General features: G+C 52.5%; 1 protein-coding gene and 1 pseudogene across 4 annotated transcripts in view; both read right to left on the bottom strand.

The window, feature by feature from the left end:
• Positions 1 to 14,749, bottom strand: part of UBE2F (ubiquitin conjugating enzyme E2 F (putative)) — a 55,164-nt gene extending 40,415 nt beyond the window's left edge. For all 3 annotated transcript variants that reach the window (XM_081241663.1, XM_081241664.1, XM_081241665.1), the window contains exons 1-2: positions 14,614 to 14,749; positions 8,656 to 8,789 (exon numbers count right to left, since the gene is read on the bottom strand). In XM_081241663.1, the coding sequence (XP_081097789.1) occupies positions 8,656 to 8,773 (118 nt within the window). In that variant the 5' untranslated portion in view covers positions 8,774 to 8,789; positions 14,614 to 14,749. The remainder of the gene's footprint in view (positions 1 to 8,655; positions 8,790 to 14,613) is intronic.
• Positions 10,170 to 12,252, bottom strand: LOC308621346 (small ribosomal subunit protein eS19-like; annotated as a pseudogene). The gene is made up of 2 exons: positions 12,248 to 12,252; positions 10,170 to 10,710 (listed from the first exon to the last, which is right to left on the bottom strand). The product of its transcript is annotated as a small ribosomal subunit protein eS19-like (transcript).
• Positions 14,750 to 20,370: the final 5,621 nt, after the last annotated feature.

Below are 20,370 nucleotides of genomic sequence, written 5' to 3'. Positions count from 1 at the left end.
TCGGCATTCAAGCCCAGCACCCCTCCGCCAGGACAAGCTGCAAGGCTCCCACCAATCCTGCTATTAGCGAGCTGAGGTCTGGGGGAGCACCCATAAGAAACCGGGCAGGCAAGTCGTCTGTGCCTCTGACATAACATAACGTGCTCTGGCGACTCTCCAGCTGTGGAGACTAAAGGAAGGAGGAGGTTTTCAAGCTGGGCTTTAAAGAACCAGTAGAATTCAGTCCCACAGAGGTGGGGAAAAGGGTATTTCAAGGAGATAAGTTAGCAATGTGCAGAAGCATAGAACGCAGACAAGCACAGAAACCAGATGGTATGCAGTGCAGCCAGAGCAATGGGAAACAAGGTGGAAAACCAGGGCCAGGATGGGGAGGGCCCAGAATTCTCAACTTTATTCTGCAGCAATAGGGAGCCCAGGGAGATTTCTGAACAAAAGTCCCTAAGCTTTGCCTCAAGAGGACACCTTTAGAAAGGGAAAAGCGGAGGCCAGGTGACCCGTGAGGTGGGTGCTGGGAGGCAACAAGGACTCAGCAGAGGTGGGGAGAGCCAGTGTGCCTAACGGCAGAGGACGAAGGCTCTGCCGCGCGCGCGCGTGCGTGTGTGCGTGTGTGTGTGTGTGTGTGTGTGTGTGTTTGTTTGTTTGTTTTTTAGGGCTGGGGAAGTTGAGGGGGGCGGGTGGGGGAGTTGAAGTCTGGGTGCACGACCAGGGCGGGGGCTGGGGAGCCCTGCAGAGTGATGCCACCTGACGTCATGAGACCAACAAAGGGGAGAGACTGGTGAGAAGAACGAACTTTGGCAGAAAGCAGAGGACAGGAGCAGGGAAACTCATCGATGAGAGACAGAAGGAAAAGTAGGAATGATTCAGTAGAGAGGAGAGACTGGTCCGAGGGGAATGAGGCCTGAGGCAAGGCCATGGGATGTGGATTGGACCCTCCTGAGGGCATTCAAAACAACAGGGAGGTAAGTGGAAAGACGAAACCAGTCTACAAAACACTAAGAAGCAAATGACTCCTTCAAGTGCAGGGCGGGCGTGGCGAGGGGGGAATGGGTGGGAAGGGAGAGGCCACAATGTTTGCAAAGCTGAGTGCGTTAGTGGGGAGACTGGCAGATGGCTATTTTGAGGCTAAGGGTTTAGGAAAGGCACGGGCCTCTGACATCAGCTAGTTGAGAACCTGGGTAGAGACGGGTGGCCCACTAAAGGTATTAGCTCTGGGTTCCAGGCGCTCGGGATGGGAATCCAGACAAGTGAGGCGAGGCAGAGGAGGGAGGGGCTCAGGATGCAGCCCTGGCAGTCTGCTGTTAGGGATTATACTAGAATATATGCGCTTCAAACAAAATGACGAAGAGCCTATGGAAGGTTCACTAGCATCACACTTCCAACGACCACGGCGATCTTTAGTTTCGCCTTTCACTCTAGCAGGGCACGGGGTGAAGACACACTCTGAAGCCACCCACCCCAGCCCTCCGACCAGGATGGGGTCCGAGCCAGGCTCTTCTCCAACAGCCCACACAGGGCACGCATTTTATCAAAAAAGCACACCTTTTGTCAAGTGAGTCATGTGTATTAATCACTTTTAATAAATGTTATCCACATAATTAAATCTAGATGGTTTTAAGATGAATACTATTTACATATTTATTATACTAGTACTTAACTTTTTGTTGATAAGAGTTCACAAGAAACTCTTCTTGAGGACCCTTCTTTTGAGAGACTGATGCTGGCCACTGGAACCCGGTTTTCTCTGGCGGGCCTATCCTGACTCCTGTCATGAGAACTCTGGTCATTCAGTGTTACAAAAACCCAGTGAAATAGAAAACATGCCCAGAGGATGTGAAATGGGGCCACATGACGGAAGTGAAAAATTTGAGAAGACAGTCTACTGCCAAGGAACAGGGAAGAGGTGAGGCCCGGACATAGGAGGGCAAGGATGCACTGACCAGGGTGTCGTGATGACCGAGCAACAGAACCGGATGCTGCATTACAGGGACCTAGTGTGGGGATGAGAGGCTCTAGGCCAGAGGACGCCTCACTGTAGGACAGGGATTCTCCGCCCTGGCTGCACACAATCATCTGGGGAATTTTTTTGCTTTTTTTTTTTTTAAAATAAACAGCTTTGGTGAGGTACAATTTACATACTATAAAATAGACCAACTTTAAGTGTATAAGTCAATGATTTTTAGTAAAATTTGGAGCTGTGTATCCATCCCCACAACCTAGCACCTGCTGAGCAAACCCTGCCACCCCACCCTATCCAGACCAATTACCCCAAAAGTCCTAGCTGGGGCCTAGGCCTCTGAATGTTTTATTCCTCCAGGTATAGGAACTGCTGTAGGCTACTTTGCCAAGCTAAATTATTTACACAGACGGATTCCATAATTTCACACTGTGGTCTAGAATTAAACTCCAAAGAGGAGAGCCCTCAGACCTAGGCCAGTGATGACCCCCACCACAGTCAGGAACTCTGCAGACTTCTGGTCCAAGAACCAGTGTGAGCAAGGAATATGACCTTGGAGGCAGAAGGATTTCATTAAAGACGCCTGGCATTTTAGTCCAGCCCAGTATAGAAGATAAACGACCTACAACGCAGTGTTCCTCTCAGGGAGTTGTCACAAATGACAAGTAGTTTGATGGCAAATAATAATTCATTGACATCGATAGTAATAACCTCAGAATCCACCTACAAGTAGACTATGACCAAAGAAACCAGTGATTTGCTTTACATGCTCAAGAGGCCTCTTGGCAGAGCAGCAGTCCTTCCGTGTATAACCTCAATGCCCAAAGGACACTACCCCCACCTGGAAGGTAACAAGAAGTTCAGATATTTTTAAGCTGCTAAAGTCTCGCCTGTTCCAAAGATGCTAACACCTCTCTGGCTCACCGGCCCAGCCTTTGGGGAGGCACCTGGCACCTCGCACAATTAAGTGGCTGCACAACTTCTTTCCGAGAAATTAGATGCTTTTCCTTTCTAACTACAGATCAAACCACAGAGCCCACTTGAAGCATGACTGCCCTGAAATATCAGATTACAAAATCCACCCCATTACCACAATGGCCCCCACACAGCACGTATTCACTCCCTTCTGCCGTAGGCTGCCCACAACACAGCGCTCTAGCTGTTTCCGCACCACCTGCCACTCGAACCTGTGCCCTTTTCATGGTGGGGGCTGTAGATTCTGACCCAGCCCTGGGACCCCAGTGCCTGGGCCTGAGCTTGGCACACTTGGAGTGCTCAGGAAATGCTCGACAAACAAGCACACTTGCCAGCAGGGTAGCAGTACTCTCAGTGTGAAAATCCTGAGACACAGGGAGCCTTTCTCCTCAGACAGTTGGGGACTGAGGCATTCCAAAGGTGCTGTGGACTGAACCGTGTCCCCCGCCCAAGTTCTTATGCTGAAGCCCTAAACCCCTACCCACCATGTGATGGTATGAGGTGGGGCCTTTGGGAGGTAATTAGGGTCAAATGAGGTCAGGAGGGTGGGGCCCTCATGATGAGATTCGTGCCCTTATGGGAAAAGACACCAGGTGCTTACAAGCCAGGAAGAGGGCCCTCACCAGGAACTGCATCTGCCGATGCCTTGATCTTGGACTTCCCAGCCTCCAGAACCATGAGAAATAAATGTGTATTGGTTAAGCCCCCCAGTCTATGGTATTTTATTATGGTAGCCTGAGCTGACTAAGACAAAGGCCAATCACAGATGCAGATGGTTCTTAGCAAGAGCCAGCTCCGAGCCCCATCAGGTAACATCAGGCAGGGCAGCTGTGCCCTTTGACCCAGGTAGAGCTGGCAGCTATGTCCCATGAGACTTGATTACCTCTTTCCACCTGAACCACTACCTCTTCGATTTCTTGAACTAGAACTTTATCTCTTAGCCTCCTGTCTGTCTTTATGCCTTGAGCACCTCTTCTGCACCACCAGCATCCATGCACAGTGCCCTTATGGGGGAGACACTTGCCCCAGCGGCATCATCCTATCCCCAGAGATGGCATGGCTACTGCCCAAGAGTCCCACCAAGCCCCACATCAGCCCTTCCACTCATTCCAAGGGCCTTCTAGCAGCACACTGCAGAGTGCAGGCCCAGAGTACTCACTGCCCCCTCCCTCCACACTGTGGGGAAGCTAGGATGTAACCCCGAAAGCCAGCACAGCCCCGTAGCAGTCTCTGGGAATGGAGCCCCAAGGCCTCGTATCACCCACTTTCAACATGAACAGACAAAGCTGACTTGAGCCCTCATGTGTCTTCTACAGATCCTCCCTGCCCACCCCCATTCCTGGGCTGTCTGGCACACCTGAGGGCCACCAAATTCCCTGAGCAGTTTCACTGGTGTTTAACCCTGCAGCCAAGCATTTAAAGGTTAGGCTTGGGCCAGCTGCCTTACTCCACGTTAGCAGGACTCCTCCTCTTTGGGCCACTGCCCTCGTTTTTAGAACACATATTGGAACACACAGCCACAGCTTCAAACGCTGCTAAATGCTCTGAATACCCTGCCAACATGACAAGCCAACCCTGAGCCCACCTCCAGAGTCCTGGGCAGGGCCTGGCATGGAGAGAGAAGCTCTAGAGAACAATAAATGGTTCTCTTTCGCCCATTCTTCCAGGAAGCGTCCTGAACCGGAGCCGTTCCTATACCACATGACCAGACCGCTCATGTGGACACAGAAGTGCTCACCCAAAGGAGGCCCTGTGAGGCACCTCGTGGAGACACCTGCACCTTGAATGCTGGGAAGCCCATGCAGGTGGGCAGCCAGGCCTCTCTGCTCTGCAGAGTGGGCTCAGAGTATGGAGAGCCGCCACAGCTGCTGAAACAAGAGAACACCAGGAGCCACACGGAGCACAGGGGTTGATTGGACAATGGCTGTAGGTTCATTCCCAACTCCAGACCTGGCCCTGAACTCAGTCAGCTCAATTCCAAATCTCCACATTTAGCGAAAGCTTCCTGCCAGCCTGCCTGGAGCCCCTTGAGGTACTCAGGGGCCACTAACAGGAGGCTGGCACACACCAGGCACTAAAATCTTTGTCACGTGAACAGGTCAAAGGACAGGGAGACACACAATCATGCTCCCATTATATGAAAAGTGCCAAGCTTCAGACAGACAAGAAAGTAGGTCATTCTGCCCAGAGGCTTTTTTGGAAGGTGGGGAGCATCATCAGACTCAGAAATTGATGGACTCGGCGGAACCACAAGGGTCCACCAGAAAAGCAGTGCCATCTGCCCTGTGGCTGAAAGCACTGGTGATGGCTCCCAGAGAGGCCCAGACCTGAGCTGGGGCCAAAAGGAAATGCGCAGATCGGAAACTCTCTCTCCCCAGTGTCCCCAGCTCCCAGGATTCAGGGCAGACAGCAGCCCTCAGTCCTCGCCCAGAAACATCTGATCGTTCTAGACCCTCCAGGGACTGCTGCTGCAAGCATCTCTCCAGTTCCAGCCTGGAGGGTGTCCTTGAGAATGACCCCAGGGGTGCCAATGAAAAGCTGGTATGGCCCAGGTGCCAGTGTGGTAGCGCCTCACACTGGCCAGCTGCTCCGAGGCAGGCCACAGTATTCCAGGGACAGCTGACTCCACCTGTCACCTTCAGAACTGGGCCCACTATCCCAAGGAAAAGAACAGGGCTTCAGTTCTGCAGCTACCACTGGCCCTCACCACTAGGGGCAAGTGTCCCTGTCAACCTCCGATCTCCCACGTTAACCTTACAGCCATCCGCACCAAGCCAGATCTCCACCATGTATGGTCAGTCAAGCATGGCAGTGGACCAGCTAAAAACATATTTTTGCCTCTAAGTGTCTGTGGTCTTTCCTCTGGGCGATGGACGCATGGCCCAGATGCCCTCTCGGCGAGGGCTCTCAGCAGATGGCCTTCCGCTCTCGACCCTTCCAGGGACTGTGTGGGCTGCCCAGAGCCCCACCTCAGGCCAGACCCATATGACGACTGGTCGAGCAGAGCAGGAAGGCCTGACCATCTCACCTGAGTGGGGACAGCTGTGAAGGGCCACGCCTGCTCCTGCTCCCTTCACCACCCTCCACAGGCATCAGTCCCGAGGATACCCTTTAATAACGACCCCGCACGCCCAATTCCCCACTCCCGGGAACCCAGCCCATGGCACCGAGCCCCAAAGACACATGACTACACTGCTCTACTACTCATTGACCCTCACGAGTGACATTCTCACGTGAGCCACAGCCAGAGCCCCAGCCCCAGATGACAGTCCCAACTGCAGCAATCTCACTGAACTCGGATAACCGACTTTTCTCAAAGTCCCCAAGGGGAGTTTCAGCTAGAAGGGACTCTCACAATAACGACCCCTCCAAGTGCCTCTCCAGGCCCACGACAGCCGTGGACTCCGCCTGGCCCCACCGGACCATCAGAAATCCCCAGAACGAAGGCCGCTGCCACCTTCTGAAGGAGCGCTCTAGGTGCCGACCAAACAATCACCAGCAATCAGAGCGTTCTTTATTACGCTGTTACACTCTTGTTACAGCTTCCTCTCTCAGGTCAGGCCCACCCTTCCTCTCCACCTACCCTCCGCCACGAGCCCAAACTACTCACCACTCAGTCAGCCCGGCCCACACTGGCCTGGCCACCCCCGAGGCAGACGGAGAGAGCAGGCCACACAAGGGGCGTGTTACACTGAGCCTTGCTGCACAACCGCCCGTCAACTGCAAGTGCTCTGGGCCCAGAAACCTAATAACCCCCAGTGTCTCTGAGAGAATGGAAACAGGTGGCTCTTGTGGAGGTTTTGCACCTCTCCTTGATAAGCCTCACAAAATCAAAGGACCTCAGCTGGGTCCTGTAAACCCAGGCAAAGACATCTCCTGTCCTAGGCACTGGGGCAGAGTCCAGCTTCATGGGCCTCAGTGGGCTCCCCTGGGCCGCGTGAGGGCCCCGAGTCATTTGAGAGCTCTCAGGGAATCCCTGAGGAGGAGGGCGTGTGGTGGAGCCTCTGTGCCTCCCCGAATTCTCTCTTCTGGGGACTCACGCTTCTGTTCTGCTCCTTCGGTTTCTGCGTGCTCAGTCTGTTCCCCAAGTGCCTGCCCTACCCCAAAATGCGGGTCTGGCTGTCTTGCTGCAATAAAGCTGTGACCTGGGCAAGTTATTGAACCTCCGAGTCTCAGTTCTTGAGCTGTAAAATGAACCACCCACCTGGCAAGGCTTAGCGAACGTCAAACAAGAACTGCCCCTATACAGTACCCAGCAGAGGGCCTGGCCCCAAGTGCTCAGCAGACAGGTGCCGCTGTCAGCCATGACGAGGACATGGGAAAGAAGATGGCACCGTCTACTTGCCAGCTTCCCACCCGCTCCTCCTCAGCTGCAAACCCCCTCCTCACCGCAACTCCCCGGCATCAGAACACCCTCCCCTCGAAGGACTGTGACCCACGCATCAAACCCCTTCCCTGGCTTGCTTGGCTCCTGGCTTCCTCTGCAGGTGGAACCCTTGAGCCAGCATCCAGGGAAGAGACTCCAGTCCTATCAGACCACCCAAGTGAGGGGCTGCAGCCCGGGCCACAGCCCCAGACCCCGCAGGGTAAACCTTCCTGTGTTGTAACCAACTAAATACAGTCTAACGCTCTCCCTAACACAGAAGGTATTTTGCCAAAATGTCAAAAACGATTCTGACTCCATCTTTAACCTATCACCCATCAGGCTGGGAAAGCCAGAGCTCAGTCACGATCCAGGGGCAGAGGGAGAACAGGGAAGAGTACACCACTGACGTCTCCCTGAACCCGGCATCTCCTGTCCCCACCCCTTCCCAAATGCAGCCGTGTTTTGCTTCTGAGAAGGCCCAACAAGGGGCATTCATTAACGCCAGGTCTCCCACCATCAGATCTGTTCCTGGACATGCAGATGCCAGCCACCCCCACCGTGTCCACCTAACACAACATGAAAACAGACAGTTCTAACAAATCATTTAACCCTCTGTGCTTCCTAGCTCCTTATACTTAAAAAATGTAAACACGTGTCATAAAGTAAAGAGTGCTCCTTCAAGGCAGAAACTGATCTTTCGTAGTCCTCATGACCCTAGGAAACTGCCTTTGCGCTCAATAGTTGTAAATCTGTTCAACGAATACATGCAAAAGTTCCACACAAACACTCGCATAGTCACACACACACCACGTAACCCTTCTCCAAAGACTACTGCTCTAGGACACTCTATTATTAATTCTGGGACAAGAACCAATTTTGCACAAGACTGTCCTCAGGCTGTGAATAAATAAAAGAGAGAAGGATCCTAAGAGATTACCGAACTCCACTCCCTCCCTTTACAGGTCAGACACTGGTGCTGAGGAGTCCAGAACGGAAGAACCTCCCCAACTCCCCAGCCCCACCCCCACCCCAGCCGGATAATGAGAGCATGAGACCAGAGCTGTCAGTCTGCTGGTTCCTAGGACCTTACTCCTTCCCCTAGCATCCCGGCAGCCCATACAGAGAGTATCCCAAGTGTATAAGACACACCAGTTTTAATACCGTTTTCTTGCTATCAGCATTCCCATAGTGTGTGCAGAGTACAAAGTGCTTCTGTTGTATGTGAGAGCAATTATATTTCACAATATTTTCAAAGAGGTACTTCTATTCAGCAACAGGCTGCTTCGTATCCCAGAAGAGCCTCCAGCCAGACTTCATTTTGTTATGGGATAGAAAAACAGCTCACGTGGATGGTCATTACCTTTGACAAGCAGCCTGTCTCTCACAGAAACCCGCCGAGTGGAGTCAGAGGCTGTGGCTGACGCCCGGGACCCTTTGAGACCGTCATCCCGCTTCAGTTTGCTTGCCAGCGTCAGCATCACTGCTACCTTTATCCTGAAAGGCCAAAAGCAGGTTAAGACAGTGACTGGACAGCGAAGACAATGACGTAAGGTGGTTTTTAATATTTTTCCCATAATTTAGTTATAGAAAAATTTAGCATGTAAGATACATTAATAACACTGCATTCCTTCATAATGAATTTGGATAATCTCTGTGCCTCTCTAAATCTCATGTTTTAAAGTATGAATGAAAATTTAACAAGGGAGAGCCAAGCATTTAACACTCACTGGGCACCAGGCCCTGGGATGTAGCAGTGGCAATGCTCCTGGGCGCTCATGGTCTAGGGCAACCTCCGCTGACGGGCCTCACATAGGCCCACCGCTGTCCACTGGTAAGTCTGCCCATCCCTGCTGTGTGGACCGTGCACCTGAGGGTGTGGCCCCAGGGCCTGGCCCAGCACAGACTGAAGGGAGTGTCCACCTCTGGTGAGGAGGGAGCACGGCAATGCTTTCTTTCCTCCTTCCTTTAATAAAGGTGTGGCTAGAACCTTAATAAGTATCTTCACATTTATTTACGTTGCATTGTATTTATATTGCTAGGCAATAGCAACATAATTAAGTTATAATTAATGCTCCAAACTAGATTCTTTTCACTTGGCTACTTCCAACCCACCTATGTTTCAGGTTCCCTCACTGACAGCTCACTGGGAAGGATAATAAAGACCAAAAATAGGTGATGCACCTGACTGCTTCGGAGAGAGGACTAAAGATGTCAGCAATGTTTACAGATAGAGCTGTCCTCTAGAATCTGCCTTCTGTTTCTAACATAAACCGCCATTCATCTGACAGGCCTCCTAACTCTTCCTGCTTGCTTTACCAGTTGGAGAGGAATTCTGGAACTTTTTTTTTGTTGTTAATTTTTAAATTTTATTTATTTTTATTTTTGGCTGTGTTGGGTCTTCGTTGCTGTGTGTGGGCTTTCTCGAGTTGCAGCGAGCGGGGGGCTACTCTGCATTGTGGTGCACGGGCTTCTCACTGTGGTGGCTTTCCTTGTTGCGGAGCACAGGCTCTAGGCGCAGGGGTTCAGTAGTTGTGGCTCATGGGCGCTAGAGTGCAGGGTCAGTAGTTGTGGCGCACGGGCTTAGCTGCCCCGCGCCATGTGGATCTTCCTGGACCAGGGCTCGAACCCGTGTCCCCTGCATTGGCAGGCAGATTCTTAACCAATGCTCCACCAGGGAAGCCCTGGAACTTCTTTTGATTGAGGACAAAAATTGGTCACTAGCTCAATATTTTCATAATTTCCTTTGTTGCTTTAATGTAATTTCCTTTCAATACCACTCTGATCATTTTCAAAAGAAAATGATCTAAAAGCTTCCAGATGAAAAACATGACCTAAGCACAGAACTTTTAGTTTGAAGCCAAGATCTTGTTTGTTTGTTTGCTTGTTTGCTTGTTTTTACGAATGAGGCAATTTATTAACCCAGCATCATTTGTTCTGATGCTTCTTCTTGGCAGCTGTCACCTGTCCAGCGATTCTGTCCAGATTTCTCTGTCCCTCAGGTGTTAGTTTGTGGCCCCCATCTTGGTCCTTTTCCACCATTTTCAGCCCCTCCAGGGCTTGGAGGACCCAACGGGCCACGCTCTTGGAGCCTCTGCTGAAGTGGCTGGGCATGGCGCCATGTCTCTGACGCCCCCCATAGATCTTGGTCATGGCACCAACCCCGGCGCCACCCCGGAGGTACAGGTGCCGTGCTGTGGAAGCAGCTCGTGTGTAGAACCAGTTCTCATCGTAGGGAGCGAGCCCTTTATGCTTGGCCAGCTTGACAGTGTCCACCCATTCAGGGACTTTCAGCTTCCGGACTTTCTGAGGAAGGCTGCCAGAGCTCTGACGAACTCCCGCTGGTTCACGTCTTTTACAAGAAACTCTAGGCATCATGCAGCCTCTGCACTGCCAGCCAGGGGCTGAAGCCAAGATCCTGAAAGCCAAACTATAAGAATAACTCTCCTCCCATCAGTATTTTTAACCATTTAAACCCAGGTCCCTCACAGAGCTTTTCACACCATCTTCTGTGTATTCCCCCAGCCCACAAAGGCTGTAAGATTTAATTTTCTATTATTTGTACCATGAAAACAACATATTGAATGTGATCTTCTCAATTGTACAGGACCTACGCACAAACACACACACACCTAATCCCTTTAAGAGTCACTGGTCTAGGGACTTCCCTGGTGGCACAGTGGTTAAGAATCCACCTGCCAATGCAGGGGACACGGGTTCGAGCCCTGGTCCGGGAAGATCCCACATGCCACAGAGCAACTAAGCCCATGTGCTACAAATACCGAACCTGTGCTCTAGAGCCCATGAGCCACAGCTACTGAGCCCGCGTGCCACAACTACTGAAGCCCGCGCTCCTAGAGCCCGTGATCTGCAATGAGAAGCCACGGCAATGAGAAGCCCGTGCACCACAGCAAAGAGTAGCCCCCGCTCGCCGCAACTAGAGAAATCCCACGTGCAGCAATGAAGACCCAATGCAGCCTAAATAAATAAATAAACGAACAAATAAATAAATAATTTTTAAAAAGAGTCACTGGACTTCCCTGGTGGCGCAGTGGTTGGGAGTCCGCCTGCCGATGCAGGGGACACGGGTTCGTGACCCGGTCTGGGAAGATCCCACATGCCACGGAGCGGCTGGGCCCGTGAGCCATGGCGGCTGAGTCTGCGCGTCCGGAGCCTGTGCGCTCCGCAACGGGAGAGGCCCGCATACCGCAAAAAAAAAAAAAAAAAAAAAAAAAAGAGTCACTGGTCTAAATGCTTCAAGAGATAGTTCTATTACACATAAGCGCTCACAAGCTCCTAGAATTTCAAATCTGCGAAGGACTTCTCCCCTGACTCCCACTCTATTTTATGGATGTGGACTCTGGGACAACCAGGGCCCAGGAACTGGGTTGTCTGAGGCCACTCAGCTGCTAGAAGAGGTCACCACGAAACACTGGTTTCCCTCATGTAGATGATGGGAATGTTTTTATCCTGAATGTGGTGATGGTTTCAGGGGTACATACGTACATCAAGACTGATCAAATTGCACAGTTCAAGTATGTACAGTTTAGTGTACTTCAGTTATACCTCAATAAAATTGAAAAAAAATGTGAAACCAAACCATCGCTAGTTTCTTTATTCCCACTCTACCTCAGGTGGACCCATGGAGAGGACCATCACCGACGGACACACATCTTCCCAGCTTCACCCAGGGCAGGGGACTAACGGTTCGGTTTACCAAGCGCCCTCACAAGGGAGGGCGGGGGGTGGGAGGGGCGGAGTCGGGAGCTCCTGTGGAGGCTCCAGCCCACAGGCTACCAGACACAGCAGCACCAGCTAGAGCCAGCCCCCCACTGCTCAGCGGCCCCCAAACGATCCTGCCAGGAATCCCTCAAGCAGATCTGGATCCCAAAGCAGTGTCTGCCTCCCCAGCAAGCCCACTGCCAGGCACCCACACCTGAACACATCACTCTCACCACATCGACGGGGTCACCTGATGGTGGGCCAAGATATGCATCTATCACGAAGCCCCCTTGGTTTCTATCCTCTAGCTGACCTTGGTAATACAAACACGTCAAGCAATAAAAGCACAGCGTGTGTAAAGAGAGTTCTGTAGGCAGTACCCTAGGACAGTCATAATAAAGAGCCCCGTAGAAAGGCGAGTCCTAGGGCACATGGCTGGTCCGCACCCAGCTCCCTGCAGACCCGCACCGAAGGAGCTGCTCAGAGGGTCCTGGCAAGACTCACTCATACAAAGAAAGGCTCACACCAAGACACTCTTCTGTGTGGCTGCAGTCTGAGGACTCTGCTTAATTCTCTTATACTCCTACCCCACACCGAATTCTTCCCTGGGGGCAGAGTATGCCCCATACTCAATTCCATTTAGCGTCAGATTCCTGGTTTTCAATCTTCAACAAGTTTGTGGCCCTTAATAAAATACACTGGCCACTGACTATGCAAGATATAAAAGAAAACACTGTTGTTCTGTTTTCGGTAGAAAACAAAACTTAGTTTCCTAACATTCTAAGAAATCTAAGTATATAATGACCATCTATTTCTCCATCATCTGTATCATTTTCACACACCACTTTAGGGATAAACCAAAGGCCTAATTGGGGGATGCTACACAGCTGTTAATTTAACTCCATACAAAGAGATCTGAACGAAAATAATTATTCAAGCTGTCAGGTTAGCTGAACACCTGCAGTTTGCTTCAGAATTCTCTTTTCTTTCTTCAGTATGCTTCACCCCTTGAAGACGTGATTTAAAACTAAACTTCCCCTTTACTGCAAATTACACTTTGACTATGGCAGCATTTTCGGCAACAGAACCCTCAGTCCCTAAATTCCACAAGTTGTAATTGGCCCATTTAAGTTCTTCCTCTGGGTGGGACCTGCTTGCAGACTGTTCCAAGAAGATTCTGATGTGCCGTATTTACTAGGCTCATCATCGAGCAGTACTGACTCAGTGTTCCTGCCTCTAGTGGCAAAATCAGGCCCTGTCACCCGTGCAGGGGCCAGTCAGCTCACGGGGTGAGGAACTCCTCATTTACGATTCTTCCTGCCCTGGACAAGTCCCAATCTAAGTGTAAAAGATGGAACTGCAGGTCACTAGGGGACAACCAACTTCTCCAGCCAAAGAGGCCCAGATCAGGACACAAAAAAGTCCACACCCCACCCTTCTCCTTTAGAATGCCAGGGCCCAAGGAACCTCCCACCTGGCTCCATGGCTGGCTGACTGATGACCTTTGGAGCCCAACCCTTTTACCTGAGCAGTAAACCTGCCTCCTCCTGCATTGCCTACTACCTGAGCAGCAGGTATGTCCAGCCCTGCACCACTGAGCCTGGTGATGATTTCTGTCTTTGAACATCTCCCCCACCCGTGCCCTTCCCCTGCCTTCGTCCCCTTACTCAGCCATGAATCCTCTGCACAAGGTAGGTGGGCCTCCTCCCTGTTCCTCAACAACACCCCGCTCATTTCTGGAAGCTTCTGCTCACTCTGACATTCAGGTCTGGAATGCCCTCCCTTCCCTTCACCACCTAACCCTGCTGCTTCCTTAGGATAACAGATGACTATCCAGATTCCTACCTCTCCTCCAAGAAGCCTTCTCCGGCCACTCCAGTCCATCCTGACCCCACTCCGGCGCTGGAGGGAAGGCAGAAGGGCGGACCCGATCCCCTCGTGGGACGGATGAGGGAACTGAAACCCAGGGAGGGTGGGGCCACACCCAAGATTACACACCAGACTTGGCCGTACGGATCGGTCCAAGATGTCCTCCCCGCTCCTCTGGCCCGGGAAGACCCTCCAAACCAGCCGTGGTCGCCCCCGGCTGTGGGGAAGTCGCAGGCAAGTTGGCGAGGCGGCAGCCGGGCTCCTCCTCACCCTCAGCGTCCCCCTGGCCTAGCCCGATTCCCAGACGATCAGGAGTCCGGCTGCCCGAGTCCGAGTCCCGTTGCCTCCGGCCACGTCGGGCCGGTGACCTTGGGCCCACTCGGCGCTGCGTTTTCTCCCGGACAATGCGTCTCGCAGCTCCCCCGCGACGGCGGGCGCAAGCGAGGCCGTGTGTGTGCCCGGCACAGGTCCGGGCTCGGGGCGCGCTGCCCCCGGAGCCCGGCCGCGGCCAGCGCCCCGGACCCAGCCCCGCGCCCCCCGGCCCACACGCCGCAGCGTCCGCCCGCCCTCAGGCCCCCGACGCCCGGCCGTGAGGACCCGCACGGCCTGTGGCGGCCCCGGCGCCGCCCGCCCTCCGGCCCGCCCGCCGGGTGCAGCGGCGCCGCGGGAGCCGAGCCACCCTCCAGCCCGCGGCAGCCCCTCGCCCGCCGCATGGCCGCGCGCTCCTCACCTGGGCACCCCGAGACAGGCGAGGCGGGCCCGGCGCCCAACACCATGCCCGGCCGGCCGGCGGCGGCGAAACGCAGCCCCTCACAGCCGCACCGGCTCCGGACGGCGAGACCGGAAGTGGCGGGGCGGGGACTCGGCCGCTCTCGCTCGCGGCGGCCTAGACTGCAGAGGGCGCTTTAAAAAAAAAATTCAAAGCCCCGAAGAACTTTATTTGGAGCCTGACAAGCGAACAGCAGAGTGCGCCGGCCGGGGCTGGGCTCGGGGTCCGGCCTCTCGGGCCTCTCTCATTGGCTGCGGGCGCGGTCTGGGGCGGGCATGGATCTAGCGGCCCGCGTTGATTGGCCAGCGGCGACCGGGGGGCGAGGTCGCCCAGTCAGTTTCCGAGCCTGCGCGCCGAAGGGCCGGGGGTCTGCGCGGTGTTTCTACCTCCATTCGCTTGGCCGTGTGCTAAGTCTAGGCCTGCGGCTGCGAGGATCCCCGCGCAGCGTGGCCTGCAGGGGCTGCTAGGCTGGTACTGACTGCCTCGGTGGATGGGGCGCCCGCTGTGTTCCCATCACAGTGCTCAGGATGCAGAGGAGCGGCCGCCCCACAGCCCGCAGTGTCGGGAGTGAGCGGGGCCGGGCGGTGAGCCGTGCAGCCACCAACCCCCGGGGTGCTCCGGGGAGACTGCAGTGGAATGGGTGGGCGCTTTCCTGTTGTCTTACGGTTTTCATGCCTTGTTTAGGCTCTTACACTTTTGCAAAGTACTTACTTTAAAAAATCTGTTTCAAATTGTTCTAATTTCTAGCTCGTTGAATACAAATTATTCTCACGTCCATTCGCGTCCTGGTGTGGTTGGTAATAGGCGCTCTGGCAGGGTCAGTTAGGGCTCCTGGAGGAGTGAGCCATCTGAGAGAGGAGGTTCACTTCGTGGACAGGGACAAGAGCCAAGGAGTTAGAATTTTATTTCCAGAAGCCCCACTGATAGGTTTTAAACGGTGGAGTGACAATATCAAGTTTCCTTTCTGAAAGAGGCTTCTGGCTCTGAGAGAGCTGGTGGGAGGGGCGCCAGACAGAGAGGAGACCCGAGTGAGGAAGACCAGTCATGGACAAAATTCACGGTATTCCTTCTGTCTGGGAACAGTTTTCTCCTTCTTCACCTGGCTAACTCCTAAATTTTCCTAAGTTTAGACACCACTTGCTCAGAGAGGGCCCAAGGTCTGGGAGAGGCAGGTGCCCCTCTGTGACTTTGCTGAAGCCCAGTGCTTCCGCATTCCTGGTGCTCAAGACACTGTCAATGCCTGTTTCCCTGAGCTCAGCTCCTCATGTCCTCCTCTTCTGTGTTTCCCATCCTTCTAACACTCCTCCCCGATCCTGGCGACAGGTGGTCAAAACACATCTGCCGGATAAGTATTGCATGAGCTTGTGTAGCAGCAGTCCTGGCGAGAGAAGACAAGGCCTGAAGCAAGGCAGCAAGTTAAGGTACAGTGCATTGGCTTGAGTATTTGTCTTGCTAAGGAACACTGTCTATAGGACAGCCTGAGCGCACATGGGCCCGTGATGGCCCAAATCTCACCACTGTGGGTAAATGAAGCTTCATTTCATGAGGCTGCCTCATGCCTTCACCTGAGCCTTATTTAGGGTTTACTAAGTTATTGACTCATGTAATCCTCACAACAACCTCATTAAACAGGTGTTTTATTATCCCCATTTTACAGATGAGGAAACCGAGGCACAGACGTTAAGTAGTCTGCCTGATAAGGCAGAGCTGGGATTTGCCCTCAACCAATGCACCATGTCCATTAGGTGGCAGGAGAGGGGCAAAGCTGGCCCTCCTGCTTCCTGAAGAAGCAATTTATGTTCATCTGCGGCTCCTTCAGACCCGAACTTTCACTAGCTTAAGCACAAAAGATTGAGAAGACAAGATACGCCCACAGGATCTAAGGAGGCAACTGGGAGCCCGGTCTCTAGCTCTCTGTGGCTCCATCTGAGTCCTGGCCTCTGGGGGCTGGCCTTGTCCTCCCAGATGCCTCAGTGGAGCTGGGGCCTGGCCTCAGATACATCTTTACAATCCAGGCCACAGAGGGGGCCGTCCCTTCCCTTCCAATGTCACATTTTCCGGGAGAGAATGGCTGGGCTCAGATCATGTGCCCGCCCTGTGTGTGTGTGTGTGTGTGTGTGTATGTGCGTGCGCACCTGAACATATGAGAGGAAGGGGTAAAGGACCAATCGTAAGCCTCTAATAGGGAAGAACCTTTGTATTTTATTACAAGTTAATCACGAAAGGGATGTTGCCTAGAAGCTTAAATGACACGTAATGGCCCATCTCTGGGAACCCTGCCTCCCAGGTAATGAGCATTAAGCTACAATGCCTGTGTTTAGCTCACAGGAAACATCCTGACCAGGCCCACCTGTGAATGGCTGCAGAAAGGAAGAAATTAACACATCCCTTTGGGAGGCTGACCAGAACCGGGACTTTACCCCCTCCCTTTTAGTATAAAAGAAACCTGAATTCTAACTTGGGTGAGATGGTTCTTTGGGACACTGGTCCACCACCTTCTCGGTTTGCTGGCTTCCTGAGTAAAGTCGCTATTCCTTTCCCCAACAACTTGTCTCTTGATTTATTGGCCTGTCGTGCAGTGAGCAGCATGAGCTTGGACTCGGTAACAAGCCTCCCAGGATAGTACTGGTGCCAGGGGATGAGCCGGTGGACACAACTCATTAGGTGTCTTTCCCACCTCCTTCACCCCTACCCTGAGAAGCTCAACCCAGGGCTTCTGGCTGGAACAGGGAAGGGGAGATGTCCCCTAACTTTTCAGCCATTCCTGTCTCTGGACACAGCTGCACAGGCTGTCCCAGAAGCTGTCCAGGCCTGGCCTGGGACTGACCTGGGTGACATGCTACCACCAAGCCAGGGCTCTGGGCACTCTTCAGCCTGGGGCAGCCTGCCAGCTGGTTAACATCGTCTGGTGCAAGGGCCTGGGTGCCTGCTGTGTTAGGGCAGGGCTTCCTAGGCAGGAAAAGCCTAGGGAAGCCCTAAGGGGCATATGCCTTCCTTAGCCATTGCCTCCACTCGTCCCTCCTGCACACGCCGTGGACGGAGCACAGCTCTCCCACACCAGTGGCACCCGATCGGGGAAGACATTCCCGGCTCCGTGTTCCAGTGGAAGGCTGCTCTGCCCTGCACCATCCCGTGGACTCGAAGCCTTTGCCAGGGCGAGCCCTCAGCGATGTTCCAAACCCAGCCCCTTGCGTGGACTGGGAAACTGCACGGGCAACACTAGGTGTGGAGTAGACGTGGATGGAAGGGTCCAGCTCAACCCTCAGCTGGTACCTGCTCCAACCTGTTCTGTGTTGTTCCAGGTTATTCCAGGGCGTGCATCCTACCCTCCAAACGGGCCCTATTCTCCTAGGGAGTAAGGCCCAGGGCACTGAAGAGCAGGCCTGGACACACACAGGCCCGTGTCCCTACAGGTTCTTCTGAAACATGTGTCAGTAAGTCAAGAACTGTATCATGAGCATCTACCAAGTGCTGAGTGCTGGAAGGGGACAGAATGTATAAAGCACAGACCCTGCCCTCCCAAACCACGAGCTCCTTGGAGAACTAGTACTGGTGAATTATGATAGAATGAGGGATACAACTGGGACTCAAGGTTTGCTCTGCACACAGCAGATCAGCGACTCCGCAGTCCCACTTGAGTTTAGAGACTGTTGGGGGAAGGAGGGAGGGAGGACAGCTATGCCTTAGAGTCCAACTGGGGAGGCTGAAGATGAATGGATAAAACCCAAGGTCCTCCTGGCGCTTTCTGTTGCTAAAAGTAGAGATGGTACGTTATTGTTAGGAAAAGCTTTATTGGGCCTTTTACGGTGAAAGGTAGTGCCCTGGGTCTAATTTGGAGAGGAGAGGATGAAGCAAAGACGGACGAGACCAGACAAACAGTGGCTGGCAGTGGTTGTGGCGTACCAGGAGAGGTCGTCAACCAAGACGCATCAGCATCCTTGTTCAACCAGTTCTGGGATCCTTTGTAACATGAGGGAGGGGCAAGCCCCTTATAGTTGGGCCAGATCGGGGCTTGGATGATGGTGATGATGATGATGATGATGATGATGATGGTGGTGGAAGCAGCTATCATCCAGGCAGCAGACAATTGGATTCTAAGTAGTATGACTCTAACTACACATCTAGTATAATTAACTTTTGACTGCTCCATAACTGGCCTCCAGGGAAAGCATCATGTTTCCTTTTATTCCTTTAAAAAATAATAAATGAGCCGTGACAGCTTTCCCGAAAAGGGACTGATTCAAAGCAGTGTTTTAAATATTACAGGACTGAGATTTTCTCACTCACCCTAAAGCCACACTGGGCACATTTTAACGAGGGTTGTGCGTTGTAACTGGAATGGAGACATCGTACAATCAGCTCCCCGTGGTCCCTGCTGGCCCTTCCTGCAGACTGCACTTCTGTGATTCTTCCCCCTTCAGGTCACCCCGTCAGATCAGGCCCCTACGTGGAAAAGCCCTGGGAACATTACACAAGAGAGAAGCTGCCTTTCTCTGAGGCTTTTGCTTTTACTTTCTCAGGAAAATATATTAAAATCATCTGGCTTTGTCACACTCTCTCCTGTTTTGCATTGCATATTCTTTTGTATTAGCCACTGACTGAAGTCTGTTCATGTTTTCAGGTATTTTTATGCTGCTGACGAAAAGTTTTTATAGTTCAGTTCTGGTAGGGGACATGAATAGTAGGGGTGTGTGTGTGTGTGTGACCATACATGCTAAGCTGACTAATAGCCCCCTGAAGGCGTCCTTGAACTAATTACTAGAACCTGTGAATATGTTACTTTACATAGTAAAATGGACTTTGCAGTTATGATTAAGGATTTTGAGATGGGGAGTGCTACACATGGAATGTTTATGTCCCCCCCAAATTCAGATGTTGAAGTCCTAGCCCCCAAGGTGATGATATTAGGAGGTGAGGACTTCGTGAGGTGATTAGGTCATGAGGGTAGAACCCTCATGAATGGGATTAGTGACTTTATAAAAAAAAGTCAGAGAGTTCCCTTGTCCCTCTTGCCATGTGGGGACACAGAGAGAAGGTGGCCATCTATGAATCAGAAAGTGGAACCTCCCCGGTTACCAAATCTGCCAACACCTTGATCTTGGACTTCCAGCCTCCAGAACCATGAGAAGTAAATTTCCGTTGTTTATAACCACCCAGTTGGTGGTATTTTGTTATAGTAGCCTAAATGGACTAAAATGGGGATTATCCAGGTGGGCCCATCATAATCACAAGGTCCTTACAGGAGAGAGTCAGGACATCAGAGTCACTAGTAGAGGATGTGACAATGGAAGCAGAGGTGGGGGTGATTGGAGGAAGAGGCCTGAGCCAAGGAGTACAAGTGGCCTCTAGAAGCTGAAAAAGGCAAGAACATGTCTCCCCTGAATCCTCTGGAAGGAACAGGGCCCTGCAGACACCCTGATTTTGGATTTCTGAGTTTCAGGACCGCTAGAGAATAAATAAGTGTTTTAAACCACTGTTGGTTATGGTACCCATAGGAAGTTCATGCACAGTATCTCCAGGAATCGTGCCAAGAATGGTGGTTGGTGGCTTCAAGGGCAGCCTGGAATCTGGGTGTTAAGGAGACTCCCTGGAGGACTGGGCAGGTGCCATCAGCCCAGGGCTCATGATGACACATTCATAGGGATTCAGGATGCTCAGACCACTCTTGCAGTGAGATGCTGCTGCCTGGGTTTTATATTTTGTATAATACCTATAGTT

Source organism: Mesoplodon bidens (genome assembly GCF_964165515.1).
Source record: "Mesoplodon bidens genome assembly, chromosome: 8".
Classification (NCBI taxonomy): Eukaryota; Metazoa; Chordata; class Mammalia; order Artiodactyla; family Ziphiidae; genus Mesoplodon; species Mesoplodon bidens.
This window is presented reverse-complemented; position numbering and strand designations above follow the sequence as displayed.